The sequence below is a fragment of the Uloborus diversus genome, chromosome 1 (assembly GCF_026930045.1).
Source record: "Uloborus diversus isolate 005 chromosome 1, Udiv.v.3.1, whole genome shotgun sequence".
NCBI lineage: Eukaryota > Metazoa > Arthropoda > Arachnida > Araneae > Uloboridae > Uloborus > Uloborus diversus.
In genome coordinates, this window is record NC_072731.1 from 74,516,158 (window position 1) to 74,532,455 (window position 16,298).

At 33.2% G+C, this 16,298-nt stretch overlaps 1 protein-coding gene across 2 annotated transcripts in view; it reads left to right on the forward strand.

Moving 5' to 3' along the window:
• The first annotated feature begins 1,571 nt into the window (after positions 1-1,571).
• The window catches only part of LOC129234651 (neuropathy target esterase sws-like), a 124,245-nt gene continuing 109,518 nt past the window's right edge, over positions 1,572-16,298 (forward strand). Inside the window, exons 1-5 of one of the 2 annotated variants that reach the window (XM_054868691.1) lie at positions 1,572-1,752; positions 11,005-11,080; positions 11,454-11,551; positions 13,854-13,927; positions 14,544-14,678. In XM_054868691.1, coding sequence (XP_054724666.1) covers positions 1,651-1,752; positions 11,005-11,080; positions 11,454-11,551; positions 13,854-13,927; positions 14,544-14,678 — 485 coding nt within the window. In that variant the 5' untranslated portion in view covers positions 1,572-1,650. The remainder of the gene's footprint in view (positions 1,753-11,004; positions 11,081-11,453; positions 11,552-13,853; positions 13,928-14,543; positions 14,679-16,298) is intronic. The other variant, XM_054868690.1, reaches the window with a different exon arrangement.

The following is a 16,298-nucleotide window of genomic DNA, read 5'->3' on the forward strand; positions in this document are numbered from 1 at the left end:
GGGCCCCTTCCCTCAAGGCCCGCGCTAGGCATTCTCTCTCCACCTTTTAATAGCTTAACTTACCTATTACCATCCCCTCCCACTAGTCAACCCCAAGAGCTGAGTACTCCTGAGGGGGCAAACTGGGGATGTCGTGACGAAATGGACACAAACGATCATGAGGGTGAGTCCCTCACCTCGAGACGGTAAGCAACTCTGGGGTTTTTTAAAAAAAAATATATATATATATATAAATAAAAAAAAAGCAAAACTCAAAAATAACCAAAAATATAAATGTTGTAATGTATTGTCTTTGTTAACTGTTGTAATGTGATGTCCTGTTAATTGTGGTAATATACTGTTCAATGTTAAAAAAAAAAAAAAAAACCCCAGAGCATTGCAAGATGTAACAAGCTTCCAGATGATGAAGGAGTCTCGAGGTCATGAAGGAAGCTACGTTCCACCCCCACTGACCCCCCCTCGAATATCCCACTTAATTACTTTAATTTCCATTGCAGATATCATGTGATCACTCATTTTAAGCCGAGACATGTAAATGATCGGTGAGTATCACAACTACGGCAGATGAATTAATAATCTTTCTTCTTTTTCCACAGCAAATAATCATTTTTTCTATTACAGAGAGGACACCCAAGAAATCGAGACAGATTGATATCTGTTCTCCACATGGACGGGGTGTCCTAGTTTATGTTTATGCCGTAGTTTATAAAATGCAGTAGTTTATACACATGCAGTAGTGTATGTTTATGTCTAACCCCATTCCCTTTCAGGGGGTCATGGCACACTAACGAGGTACGGGGAGATATACCGTATCTCACGGTGAGCAAGACCCACACATTAAGGGGTAAACTCCCAGCTGGGCTGACGCCCAGCACGGGGACCTTCCCCGGCGCAATAAGCACCAAGCGCGTCCGTAGCATGATACGACTATCGACCGCCGCACCCAGCCGTGCGGGGGGCCCGCTACGCGGACCCCCCGGGCGGTGGAACCTAAGGCCTACGGCTAAGAGGTGGGGTGCGTGCGGAGAAAAGTACCTAAAAACTAATAAAGCGAAGCAATTTTCGAATGCAAGCTCAACAGCAAAAACAACATTAAAATCCCGATAGCAAAATGGGGAGATAAGTGCTGCTACAACTTAGCAAAAAGCAACTCCGTTCGTTATCTGCGGCATAAGCTTTAAGGGGTTTCGGGCTGGTCACGGAATGGGTTAAACAAGAGTTTCTACAAATATAACAGCTTGAGAGCTTTTCCTTTTCGTTCAATAAGTTAAAATACACTAATGATATTTTTTCCTTTGCTAAAAAGTTTAACCCGCAGAATGGGCAATCACCATTGTTTCCTATTTAGATTTTCTTGCCAGATAGCGTCTTGGTTAGAGTCCCTTTATGAAAACTTGGTTACTTTCAGTTCCCAATTGTTTCTCTTCTTCAGCTGGAGAGGGACTCTAGCTGGAGGTATCTCATTGAATCAAGTGTCTATTTTCGTATCCCTCCATCATGAAATCAACTTTGGCTTTCTGAAAGATATGTTTTGTGGAATGGCAATCATGTGAACATTAAATAAAATCGAAATGTTTGTTTTTGCAGACAGTTTTGTTATCGCTAGATTGTTGTTGGCTCACATTCTTTAAGATGTCTTAGGTCTGAAAAATGTCTAATTTAGCTGAGACGTATTCATTAACTGGCTTGGTAAATTGGACCACAGAAGAACCATGGCCTTTCTATTTGTCAGATGCAATTGCTCCTTATCTAGTTAGTACAGGATTTTCATTTGCGTATATATACATCTTGCTTACGCATTTACTGAGTGACTATTTTCTCTATTTAACACGTTTATCAAGTATGGTATTTCGACACAGCTTCATTATGTTTCGTTATGAACACCTTGGTAGTGCTTTGTGTTCAGCATTTTTGCATTCTGTATTAATATATGAGCTTTCTTAGAATTTTTTGCAATTTAAGAGAGTAAATGCTCAAATGTTTGCCTCGGAAAGTGTTCAGAAAACACAAAGAGATGCTTTCTGAAGATTTTTTGCAACCTATATTAATTTATGGGCGTTCCAAGGATTTTAAAACGTACCTAGTAAAATGTGTTGAGAGAATGTGTGTTGTTAGAAATGTCTGACTCAGAATAGAGTTGTATCTTATAACGTTTGTCTTATCAAGCTGCAACAAATAATGTTTTTAAAAGGAATTTTCTCTTTTGTGGTCTATGGTGTGATAAGTCTTGTTGTAAATTAGGAATTTTGGAATAAATAAACAGTGTTGGAAATCTTTAAATAAAATAACTGGTCTTGCCAAGATTTTGACTGGTGCACATAACCCAAAATGTAATGAAATATATTTGTGCTTAAAATTTTGCTGTTCAATTTATTATTCACAACCTCTTTATAATTTAGCTATTGGTTTTAATTTAAAATTCTGAGGAAAAAATTAATTCATTAAGCAAAATTATTGTAAAAAAGTAAAGATCAGAAACTATAAATGTGAAATTTCTTGATTGATTGACTTCTGGCCCATGGCTACTGAATCCTTTTTCATGGTGGTTTGGAGCAGTTTTCTCTGACCAGGACCATTATGATTGCGAGCGCTGATAAATCTAGCAGTGTAATAAAGTGTAGATTGTCTTTCTTTCCACTGTACTTGTTAAAAAATAGTTTGAAATTCATAATATTAAGATGCTCAATGTCAAGGATGTATTAGCAATAGGAGATGAGGAGGACGTGTCCCTGTGAAAGTTTAGACAAAGTTGGTGTACACTTTTTGATATTGCAGTAACTTTTTTTCAGGCTTGTAGTGGGTAGTATTAACTCGGCAAACTGTTTTGATTCTGCAGACATTCTGTTAGTATTCAGGTTTATGTAACTTCCTACCTTTGCCAAATAATCTGACAAAGGTTTTTATGTTGAGATCTGATTTTATCAGTAGGCTGATGGAAGCCTGGCCTAGGGTCCCCCGAAAATTATTGACCAACTGGAGGTCCTTGCCTTGGGTGGAAACTTCTTGGTGGCAAATTCACCATTTTTTTTAATTGTAACTCTGTAGAAAGAAATTTGAAAGAAGCTGGGTAAGGATGACAGTTTCAAGTTTTTGTCTTGGCTCTGAAAAAGTAAATCCAGCGCAACATTCAAATTTCTACGTAATGCTGGTGCTATTGTTATTCTAGGAAAACCTTTAAATTTGTTATTCTACTGTAGATTATTTTCATATAATAGTGGAGCCGGAACTCACCGGGATAGTTTTCAAAAGGTTGGAGTAAACACAGGCCTAAACTTTGAAGTTTTAACACCAAATAACTTTTATTTTAATTCACTCAAATATTTTTGAGTAAAAATTATAATACTGTATGAATTGATAGAAATTATGAAAAAAAAATGCTCTTCAAATGCCCTTTAAAAAATGTTTTCTTTGCTAAAAGGCACAATTTTTTGGACATTCAAAATGGTAACTGAGCAAATGTGCCATAAAAAAATATTTCTTAAAAATTATTTCCATGTGTTTCAAAAAAAAAGGTATGCATTTCAAACTGAATAATTTTTCAATAACATTTTTCATGAAGGACAAAAGTAAAGACATATTATTTATTTTGTAAACAATTTTAAAAAAAAAGTAAGTTGGAAGTTTCATGTATGTCCAAAAGTTACGATCTGGACAATACTATTATTTGAGAGCTAAGTATATGATGTACACTGCTCGACATTGAAAATGCAACACCAAGAAGGAGTGGTCAGAAAGTGATGAAATTTGGAAAAAAGACAGAGAAAGCAAGGAATAATAAATCTTAATTTCAAAATGATAGGCAGAATACAGAGCGAGAGCAGCCACGGCTCAGTAGGTTGTAGGACCAACGCGGACAACGATACACAAAGAAACATGTCTAGGCATAGAGTCAAAAAAGGTGTGTATGGTGTCCAGAGGGATGGCTCTCCATTCCCTTTCAACCATTTGCCACAGTTCTTTTTCTGAACGAGGTAGGGACAGAGTCTGCAAACAGCGTCCAGTGCCTTGGAGAGCATGTTGCCGGATGCAAGCACTGTGTGGTCAGATGCTATCCTGCTGAAAAATTGCATTCCCTTGAAGTAAAGGGATTGCCACCGGCCGTAGCACATTATCCAAGTATCGTTGGGCCGTCATAGTGCCCTGAATACGAACTAGAGGTGATATGGAATTGTACACAATTTTCCCCCAAACCATTATGCCACGTTGTCGTGCAGTGGGACATTCTACGGAACTGATATGATATACCCCGCCCTTGGCGACTTTTTCCTGTTGCCGCCAAGAAACCGTCGCCAAGAAAACGATGTATGACGACATATGTCATACATCGTTCTTAGCAATGCTTATTTAGCGCCAACAGGTAAAAATCAGATTAAAAAAACATGATCAAAGCACTTCAGAACACAATACATATAGTGATGTGGATCGGGTAAATACCCAGTGGGTAGGTAAATATTTTTTGGGTATTTACCCGGGTATTTACCCAAGGCCTGGGTAAATACCCAAAAACTGGGTATTTTACAAAAAAATGCAAAAAGTGAGTCTGAATTTTTTTTTAAATCTAAGTATGAAATAATTGGTACAACTGATACATACATATGTATTACACAGTTTATAATATTTTTTATTGGAAGACTTGATGAAATTATGGAAGAAACATATCGTGAACCAAAGAATCTTTCTTTTCAATGTCATAATTGGACAAGTATAAGCAATTCAATGATGAACTTCAGGATTTCAAAATCACAATCTAGGTTAGTCATATCCAAAATGAAAAAAAAAAGGAAGCATGAGGGATGCTTGGAAGAATTTACTGAGAAGTTATTAAGACTATGATGTTATTTATTTATTTATTTTATTGCTGTTTAAGTGGTAACGTGGCAAATATAGAAACAGTTTTCACATTAATAAGCAAAAAAAAAAAATTTTTTTTTCTGTTGCCTTGCTCATTTGCATTTGCTCCCCAGTACTTCATGATGGAAAATTTATTTGAACTATTTTTAATACACGCAATTAGTGATGTCGGGTGGGAAGGTAAATATTTTTTTGGGTATTTATCCTAAGGCAGGGTAAATCCCCTAGTAATTGCGCGCATTTTGCCAAAAAAAAAAAAAAAAAACTTTAGGTGGTATCAAAAGGTGATGATTTTCTTTTTAAAACATGTAAATGAAAAATTAAAAATAAAAAAAATTATGTATTATAATTTCTTTAATTAAAGGCGTAATGAAATCTTATCAAAAAACACCTGTCAGAATTTAGAATGAACTATTCTAAAACTTAAATAGGATGGCAGGATAATTTAATTTTTTATGGGGTAAAGCAAAGGGATTTAAGATTAATTTTGTCACTTAGATGGCACTAGCACAACTTTTCGTTGATTTTTCATAATATCATGTTACTAGTTAGTTTTGGCTTTGAGTTGTAATCAGTTTGTCCAAAGAGTCCTAAATACTAAATGCATATCACATTTGCTTTACAAGTGATCCTCCGCCGGTACACAAACAACGCTACTACCTGACGGCACTACATGGATGGTGTTGCTATGACGATGGATCCAAACAATTCAAATCAAATCGTTAATTAGTTAATTTTAAAATTTAAATTTAGAAGTTAACCAATTGTTTTCTCAGCTTTTAATTTCTGATGCTTTCGACCTTCAATAGTTGGCAGTAGCCAGAAGACCAAAAATATGCTTACTGGGATCATTTTGCTCTATGTTAAAACGGAGAACGAGATAGGCATTTAGTATTTAGGAGGCGTTAGTTTGTCACTCACTTTGTATTTGTACTGGTAAAACTTTAAATTTTGCTTTGAAAAGTGAAAAACAAAAAAGAAAGATGTGGACATTGATTAAGCATATCCAACACATTTAATGTGAATATCATATTAGATTGCTAAGTTGTTTCACACAATGGTTGGCATATGGTTGGTTATATATATATATATACATAGAAAAATACAGACAGAAAAGTATTTTAGCTGAATATAAATTTTTTGAAATAAATACCCGGGTAAATACCCATTTTGGGTATTTACCTGGGCATATACCCTGGGTATTTACCCCTAAAAATAAATACCCAGGTATTTTACATCACTAAATATATATAAAAACAACATAAAACAACAACAAAAAACATCACAAATATATGCTTCAAAAATACCAGAAACTAGAAAGTTTTTGTACACAAAGAACAATTATTAGAAAGTATTTAAAATGCTTAAATTGACAAATTACTATAACAGTTCACCAATGAATAAAAGCTATTTTCCAACATGCATTTCATCAAACAAAAACTTTTCTCATACTCTGCTAAAAAAGAGCAAAGCTATTCAAATTGCGATGTTTAAAGCGGAAAACATCCCCAAAATCAATAACTATTTCAGCCAAAAAAGCGCTTAGTTACTAAATGTATGATGTATGAAAAGTAAAAATGTCTCAACAGAACCATCCTAAACATAAACAATACAAAAATACCATACATTTATTTGCTATCCAGACATGCTTTCAAAATACCTATTATATTTTACATAAAATAACACCTTTATATTTTTATAAAATGCTGCCAACTTATTTTCAAAAATTCAGTACCTAAAGGAGGCACGTTCATAGAATGTCTAAATAATTCGTGGCATCGATAAGAATTAACTTTTAGAACAAAATAACCGTACTATTTTTGTAAAATTAATTTACATACCGTAAAAATAAAGTAAAAAACTACAAGAACCCCTCAAGGATTTGTAAAAACAAAGAATTTCGAAAGTGAGAGTTTTTTTTTAATTCTAAAATAAAGAACTTACCTTTTTATGGTATAAATCCTCACACTCAGTCTAAAACAATTCATTATATGACAATGACATGTTACAAATACACACCATGTTGGAGTTAACTTTTAATTAACGTTCAAGTTTGAAGAAACTGGCATTTTCTAATGTTTTTACTTCAAAACACAACTACTGAATTAAAACTAACATAAAATAAGCTTTCCTGTAAGGTATATTGCACGAAACAACACCTATCACCCAAGTAAACAAGTTTGAACAAGATTGCTTCGGGTTGCGAAACACGGGTTAATTTTGCCAGGGATGCCATGCTTAAAAAGTTATCGCCTCATTGGCGAGAAAAATATTTCAATTTTGTGCAAAAAATTGGATGTCGCCAAATGGGGGGGTATATCACATCTGTACCCATTCTACAGTTACTGCCGGATTAGATCTGTCAATGCCACACACATATGCAATGACTATCACTGCATAAACAGACGCGAGATTTATCTAAGAACACGACATTTCGCCATTCTGTCATCAACGTCACTCTAGTCCGGCACCATACTAAATGTTGCTGTCTATGTTGTGGGGACAATTGCAGTCTTCTTAGCAAACCATGTGTGACCAAACAACTGGAAATGGTTCTGGTTGACACGGGAACATTCAGGGTATCTTGCACCTGCTGCAAAATCGAGGAACAAGTGACTTGTGTGTCTGCTACAGCTTGTCGGTGGATGCTTTGATCCACGCATTCTGACGTCACTCTGACTGCCCATGCACCCCTCAATCTTGCCACATTTTGTTGTTCCAACTATCTTTGGCACAGCCGATGCACCGTGTTCGCATCCATGTGGGTATCAGCTGCAATTTGACGTACGAACCAACCTCCCCTTCTCAGTCCGATCACCATACCCCTCGTAAAATCGTCTATCTGCTGGCAGTGCCTTCTTTGACGCCGGCCTGGCATTCTCTCGTGTTACACGTATCCTCCAAGACAAAAACAAAATTTCTTTGATAGTTCTCCAGTCAGAAATAATGATACGAATATTGCCATTTTGCAAATTCCTTTCCTTATATCTTACTTCACGTGCATTGTAGAGCTGCTCATTTCATATCATTTACATAACTCAGTGATGTATGTCTACTCTAAAATTTGCATAAATTTCTGAACACTCCTTCTTGGTTTTGCATTTTCAATGTCGAGCAGTGTGTGTGTCTTAAGGTATTTTTCAATCCTCAAAATCAATTTTTAATTGTTTTAAAGTGTTTTTATATGCTTTTATGCAGTATCTTTGAAGCAAAATCATTTTTCTTAAACATATATGTGAGATGTCCAAATTGCATTATAATCTAGGCACTGATAATTCTGTCCAATTATTTATTATTATAAATGATCTTACTGTCTTATAACCTTAATAAAAAAGGTTATTAATAATGTTAATTTCTTAAATCCGTTGGTATTTTGCATAATTAATATGCATTGAACATTAAATAAATAACAGTAGAAAAACAAGTTTAAGATCATAACGAACAAATTTAAGTAAACAAAACAGCTGTAGATCATAACTCTGCAGAATTTCAAACATGATTATCAGTTATTCCACTGATCAGTTATTTTACTGACATATTTTACGGATAAAATGTTTTCAAATTACGACGATGAATAAACATCCAAACAGCAATGCTTTTTAATAAAAAGTTCTTCAAATATTCTAGTAGTTAGGTATATCTCTTCTTGGCACAAAAATCACTAAGCAAACCCCGATTGGCGACAACTCACAGCGAACAATAAGCAAAGGGTTACTAGCAAGGAATTACTATTTTCGTCAACTGCGTCAGCTTTGGTGATTTTATCATCTGCTGGCAAAATGAATGTTTTTTTTTTACATTCTGCAAAACTATAAAATTTTATTATTTGAAGAAAAGTATATAAAGTCATTCAAGTATTTCATTAATCCTATTTTCAATTGCAGAATTTTAAAAATAAATAAAATTTTCTTAGATTATGATGATGTCCAAAATCGGTTACCTACTAGACAACTATGTCCGAAATCGGTTACATTCAGATGGATCATTAAATTTGCTATTTAATAATTTTTATAAATACCTGCTGTCTTTTTATGTTTATATATGATGTTCTAGGTGTACATACTTTGTAATAAAAACAAAATTGATGTCAAATTTGAAAATTTTAAAAATTGCTCAGAATCAACTTTTGCTCCCGCTTTTTGAGAACTATTCACTGATATGAAGTTCTGGTAATTTTCTACTAGGCGGAAGGGCATTCCAGAATATTATTTCAAAAGCAGTCAGCCTTTTTTTATTTGAAAATCGTTATTTCTCTTTTTAAAAAAAATCACTGTTCAAATCTGAATCCATCTTATAAAAAATGGTCAATTTAAAAAATATTTTCAAATGGTATAATAAAAAAACTACATGAAATACCCAAGCCAAAATAAGTGAATAAGGAAGGAAGGGATGATGCTACATTTAGACGCCACTAGTACTTCATGGACAATTTCCATGTAGTTTGCAAACAGCTTTTGAAAATTAATCTATATTATTTTATAGTTGTGAGAAAACTTACTAAAGAAAGCTTCATTAATGAAAGCTAATTCCTCGGTACAGATGTGATATCCCCCCCCCCCCATTTGGCGACATCTGATTTTTTACACAAAATTGAAATTTTTTTCTTGTCAATGAGGCAATAACTTTTTAAGGATGGCATCCCTGGCTAAACTAACCTGTGTTTGGCAACCCAAAGGCAATCTTAGATCTGCTCAAACTTGTTTACTTGTTAGCGGTCCACATAGGATAGATTCTTGTTTTTAGATTCTAGTTTTTTCGTGCAATATACCTTACAGGAAAGCTTATTTTGTGTTGGTTTAGGTTCAGTAGTTGTGTTTTGATGAATGAATTTTAGAAAATGCCAGTTTCTTTAAACGTGACCATTAATTAAGAGTAAAATCCAACTTGGGGTGTGTTTCGGTAAGGCGCATTGTTTCGTATGTTGTATTTCAAACTGAGTGTGAGGATTTGTACAGTAAAAAAGTAAATTTTTATTTTAGAATTTAAAAAAAAAAAAACTTACTTCCGAAATTCTTTGTTTTTACAATATCTTGAGGGTTTCTTGTAGTTTTTAACTTTATATTTACTGCGTGTAAATTTATTTTACAAAAAGTACAGTTATTTTATTTTAAAAGTTAATTCTTATCGATGCCAAGAACTATGCAAGATGCATAGTTTACAGAATATGCTTGATGCTATTCAAACATATTCTGTAAACGTGCCTCCTTTAGAATTGAGAATTTCTGAAAATAAGTTGACTCTACGATTTATAAAAATATGAAGGTGTTATTTTGTGTAAAATATATAGTAGATATTTTTAGTAGGTATTTCAAAAGCATTTTTGTATAGCAAATTATGTATGGTATTTTTGTATTGTTTATGTTTGGGATGTTCTGTCGAGACATTTTTACTTTTCATACATCGAAATTTGAATAACTAAGCCTTTTTTTGGCTGAAACAGTTATATTTTTGGGATGTTTTCTGCCTTAAACGTCACAAATATGAATCACTTTGCTCTTTTTTAGTAGAGTATGAGAATTGTTTTTGTTTGGTGAAATGCATGTTGGAAAATAGCTTTTATTTCTATTGGTACATATTTCTTTGGAGAGCTATGAAAGTAATTTGTTAATTTAAGCATTTTAAATACCTACTAGTAATTTTTCTTTGTGTACAAAACCTTTCTTTATTTCTGGTATTTTTGAAGCAAATATTCGCAATCTTTTTTGCTGTGATTTTATGTTTTTTTATATATATTGTCTTCTGAAGTGCTTTGATCATGTTTTTTTATCTGAATTTTTCCTGTTGGCACTAAAAAAGCATCGCTATGAACGATGTATGACATATATCGTCACACATTGTTTTCTTGGCGCTGCTTTCTTGACGCGAACAGGAAAAAGTCGCCAAGGGTGTGGTATATGACATTAGTTCCAATTCATCTTATTTTCCTAGTGTAATTGTTGTAACAACATTATTTGGTACTTACATATTAAGGCCGCCACAGTTTTAAAATGCTTCACAATTCATAATAATCCAAACATGCATATTCTAACGTGTAGTCCCAAGGGGTGACCTTATATCAAGGTCCGACTGTACATTGGAAATGTTATCATTCATCTATTGTAAAATTGGTAAATTATGTAGTTATGATTAAAAATATTTTTTTTTTTTTTTCAGACTACTATTTTAGTCATCTTGGCTGTATTAATTATTTTTGCTACAGCATATTCGTGTCGAAAGTTGAAAACAAAAGGTGAGATTTACTTGTATTCAACAATTATTTATTGGTATTTTGTATGTTAGTTTGTTTGATTAGTATTTTGTATGATATGTAGGTAATTTTGTTTGTTAGTTTTTCTATTAGTGTTTTTAAAAAGTTATTAAGTTTTATGTATATAATTGTACCTATGATTACACTTTGATAGAAATACAAGGTAACTGTACTGTTTCCTTCATCCCTAAGAAGAAACAGTGCCTAGAAACGATGGCAGTGTGCATAGAAAAGTTAATGTTGAAGGGACAGGACACAGCGTCCTCCTAAAAAGGCTTAGAGGAAACACTATAGCTACTTTGTTTGTGTACCTCAGTTTAAAAGTATTTATTTCCATTTTTTAATTGCAATGTAGTTGGTACAGTTACTGAAAAAATCATTACCATGGGATCACGTCCTCGGTTTAGAAAACGAGATAAAGTTATGTTTTATGGAAGGAAAATGTTACGACAGGTAAGTTTCATTGGTTTTCCTCCTTTACATTTTCCACTTTTTTTTTGAATGCTATGAAAGTTACTTTTGAATTGTAGTTTTTATAAGTTGAATAATTTTTCCTAGGTTTTCAACTTTTACTAGTCAATCAGCTATTTTCTTTCAGCAGAAATTTTAAATTTCACCTTTCGTATTAAAAATTGTAAATCCTTGATAAACATACTTACACAACCCTTTTGGGCAAACCCTAATGTTTTAAGCTCCTTCATGAAGTTATCTACTTTTGACATCAAGTTGTAATGATCTTCCCATCAGGAAGATTTATGTATGTGTTTCTAATTTTCATAATTTTCTAAAAATCAGCTGGGTGACATGGTGGTAAGGGTGGACCCAGTGGTCCAAGTGGCCAGTCGGGGGTATTTCAAGATGCAGAAAATTTTCAGCACCTATGTGGTATAATTATGCAGCATGCAAAAGATTCCTTGAGCATTTGTTTGGCTTTAAATATGCTCTGTAAAATTGAATTCTATTGCAGTTTTGCATCAAAGAGAGCCCAAGCAGGGTTGCCACGCACCTGGAAAATATGGAAAACCTGGAATTGTCAGGGAAAATGAAAATCACCTAAAATGGTCAGGGAATTGTCAGGGAAAGTCACAAATTTTTGAAATTTCTGGAAATGTTAGGGAATTCTTTCCCAGTTTTTGTATCTGATGGGTGAAACTGTTGCGTAAAAAACGTGAAAGTGCGGTAAATGTTGCATTTCAGATAAGCACATTTTCCTGATAGTTAAGAAGAAAATAATCCAAGCCGAAATTTGCATGGTATATTTGAGATTTCAGTCCTTACGCATCCTACAAACTTTTCCATTATTTCAATGGTTAGAAGCTGTTTTAATTAATTCTGAATTAGAATGATTTTATTTATTTATTTATTTTTGCAAACTTTAACTATTATTGAGTTAATTAGCAATTACATATTTTTTGTAAAAATAATAAACTGTAAAAAAAAAAATGAGCATTTAAATTTTTAGTTCTTTATTTACTTTTAAAGCTAAAGATTTGGAAAAATCTTTTTAAAATAAAAATTAAAGGCCATTTAGACAAACAGTGTAATAGTTTTCTATATTCTTATGTATTAAAAGTATAAAATTTAAATTGAATCATCATTGCAGAGAAGTCCTGTTACATGATGGAATGCTGTTATTCTTGCTGCAAGGTGGGAGGGACTTAAATCAAATGAGATTTCTTACAATATGCTCAGTTATGCTAAAATGATCCCGTGCACATATTATCTTGCAATAGGAAAAGGTTGCGAAGTAAGAAAAAGAATAAGAAAAGTTTTAAGTAAAATAAAATTTTTGCATTAAAAGGGAAACAAACTTTTGCACAACACAATTGCAGAGATTTAAAATTAAAAGTATTAATTAGAAATATCTGATCTTTCGAAGCATTTGTAATTAAATTTTAAGTTTGTCTTAACCTAACCCAAATTTTGATAATTATTGATAATGTTTTAAAGCATTATTTAGTTAATAAAGTAGGTTTATTTACAGTAAACATTATATTGTCTCGATATTAATAAATGTAAGTAGACATTCATTACCCTGGAATTTTTTCTGAAATCGACTGGAAAACCTGGAAATGTAAGGGAATTTCATTCTTGAAGTTCTGTGGCAACCCTGCCAAGGTGGAAAACTGGGCATCAAAGTTTTCTTGGCTGTTGACATCCGTGCATTAATGGTAGCACATCGTTGGCTCAGAGCAACAGTAAGACATATAATCCCAGGTATAACAGTAAGATATCCTACTCTTGCTCTGAAGCGATTACATGAAAGGCTAGATACCATGTTAAGGAATTGCACTATTTCTGCAGAATATTTTGTTATTGCAGCAACTCCATTTGAAAAAAAAAAGTTTTGAAAAGATGGTTTTCTATGTTAATCAGTTTTATATCATTTTCATTCACTCTTAATCCTTGTTTATTTATAGATTTTTTTTTTTTTGTATTTTAAATGACTGGATTGCTTTTAAAATACTTTGAAAAATAAACTAATTTTTTAAATAAATCGCTTGGTGTTTCTCCTTTTAATATTTAATGATATTTCTTCATTAGTGTTTAGGGGAAAATCTACATACTTATTTTTTTTTGAAAATTAAACTTTTTTTTTTTTTTTTTTGAATTTGCCAGTTGTGTTTGCTTTATCAGTTTTTAAATGCATTGTAAAATGTATAGCAAGTTGTAACAGAATGACTTGCATAATTTTTTTACTGATACCTTCTTCAATTATTTAATTAGATTTTGATTGGAGTTAATTTTGTCATAGGTGCAAATGTTATCAAGTCAGCCAGGTAGACCAAGAGTGAAAAAACGGCAGTTAGTGATGAGGTTTGCTAAAAGGTATCTTTTTGGTTGTACTAAATTAAAAATGCTTATTTCTTTGTCTTTTTTTTTTTTTTCTCGTTTTAAATTTTGCACAGGTACAGATTTTGTTTGCTTTTTTCTTTTTTTTTAGCTACTTTTTTTCCTCCACCTTTTATGTAGTTCATATTTAAAAAAAGGCATTAGAAAATAGTATTGTTTGCAGTAATTTTAAGTTTAAAAGAATAACTAAACCATGCTCTCAAGTCATGGACCCAGGTTGGAATGCAGCCAAGACATGGGTATTGTTGATCGGTGTAGCATTTCTTCCAACCATCTTCTAGTGCAAGCAATTTTACTGACAGTCCAGTTATCATATCCAGAGCCGGCTGTTTCGTCCTTGTTATGGATTCATTAATCTGGAATAGTGGATAACCAAACTGGAGGCAGATGTCATCTCATTGAAGCTGCCTCCAGCTCAGTTATTCACTGTTCTGGACTAATGAGTCTATAATGAGGACAAAACTGGTATCTCTGGTTGCATAGTTAATAATTTAGTTTTGTAACTAAAAATGTTTAAAAAGATCTGTTTGAATAACTATTTTAAGACATTCTATCGATTCAATGACTAAACAAATTTATGAATACCTTTTAGATTATTAAGGAAAAGGGAGCAACCTCTGACTCTCAAAGTGATGGAACCATCGCAAGCATTTTTGGAAGAAGCTATATCGGAAAATTCTGAACAAAGACTTCCACCCGATGTGATGTATATGTTGAAAAGCATAAGGTAAGTTTTAATTGATTTTATTTTTGTGTTTTTGTTTTTAGCATTTGTTTTTTTAAATATTGTGCTTATTGTAATTAAAAATTTGGAAAACGTCTTAGTGCAACTCAATTTTAAAAGAAGTAAGTTTATATTTTTAAAGACTTTTTTTTTTGAATTTGACTATAAAATATAATTTTTGTGCATGCACAATAAATTATACAGGGTGATTATAATTAAAGTTCCACGTTCAAAATGCTGTAAAAATAAAACCACTGGTCAGAATGAAGTCAAATTTCAACGGAATATAATCGATAGAGGGGGAAAACGTATGGTAGAAGAAAAATAAATAGTTGGAATTTTTAGCAATAGAATTTTTAGCGCTATAAATATCATAACTTAATAGTGGTCGACTACAAATGACAAATAAATCATAAAATATTGCCTAAGGTGTAAACCATACATTGAAATACTGTACTAAGGGTGCACAAGGGTGCAGATGTGATACTGTTAAGTAAGTTCATCCACCAGGACAAAGTCATATCACATCGGATGTGAAAAATTGGATTTTAATTGTAATGAGGCCAAAAACCACATAAAAAGCATCAATTAAATCGGTTTTTAATTGCCCTGAATCCAAAAAACGCATAAAAAGCATCAGTAAAAATCCAATCGGTCTTTAATTTTCGTGAGACTGGTGCAACATATGTTCAATATGCTGCCCCCCGTTTTCTGGAACAAGTTGAAATTGAGAAGCAGCATGTTCCAAAATTGATCAAAGTGTTTCGGGGGTGACATTTAGAATGTGTTGCGAAATGTTTGTCTTCAGTTCAGCAAAGTTTGCAATCAGAGCACTGAACACAGTAGCTTTCAGATAGCCCCATAGCCAGAAGTCACATGGGTTAAGATCAGGTGATTGGGACGGCCAGGCTGTAAGGATATGGCGACTGATAATTCTAGCAACTTCAATGAGTTGTGCCCATGACAGATGTTTTGATTAACATACTCCGACACTTGCAACGCAATCTATTGCTAAACATTCCAACTACTTATTTTTCTTCTGCCATATGTTTTCTCCCTTCTTCGGTAATATTCCGTTGAAATTTGACATCATTCTGACCAGTAGTTTTATTTTTATAGCGTTTTGAAAGTGGAACTTTAATTATAATCACCCTGTATATAGAGTTGATGCTCAATTAGTGATGTAAAATACCCAGGTATTTATTTTTAGGGGTAAATACCCAGGGTATATACCCGGGTATTTATTTCAAAAATTTATATTTAACTAAAATACTTTTCTGTATGTATTCCACTATGTATATATATAGGGTCTATTCCAAAAGTAATGCATTTTTTTTAAAGTAATTTATTGAACAGATTTGCACAAACACTTAAAAATTTTCAAAGTAATGTCCTTGGGCTTCTGCACATTTCTTCCATCGTTGCTCATCGTCTCTGCCATGACTGGTAAGTGCCCTGAAAGGCAATTTTGTTGACCTCCCCTAAGGTCTTTGTCGCGGCTGATTGGATCTGTTCTAGGGATGAAAAATGGGTTCATTTCATTCCTGCCTTAATCCAAGGGAACAAAAAGAAGTCTGTCGGGGCGACATCAGGACTATAGGGGGCTGGGACAGCGCTTTCACC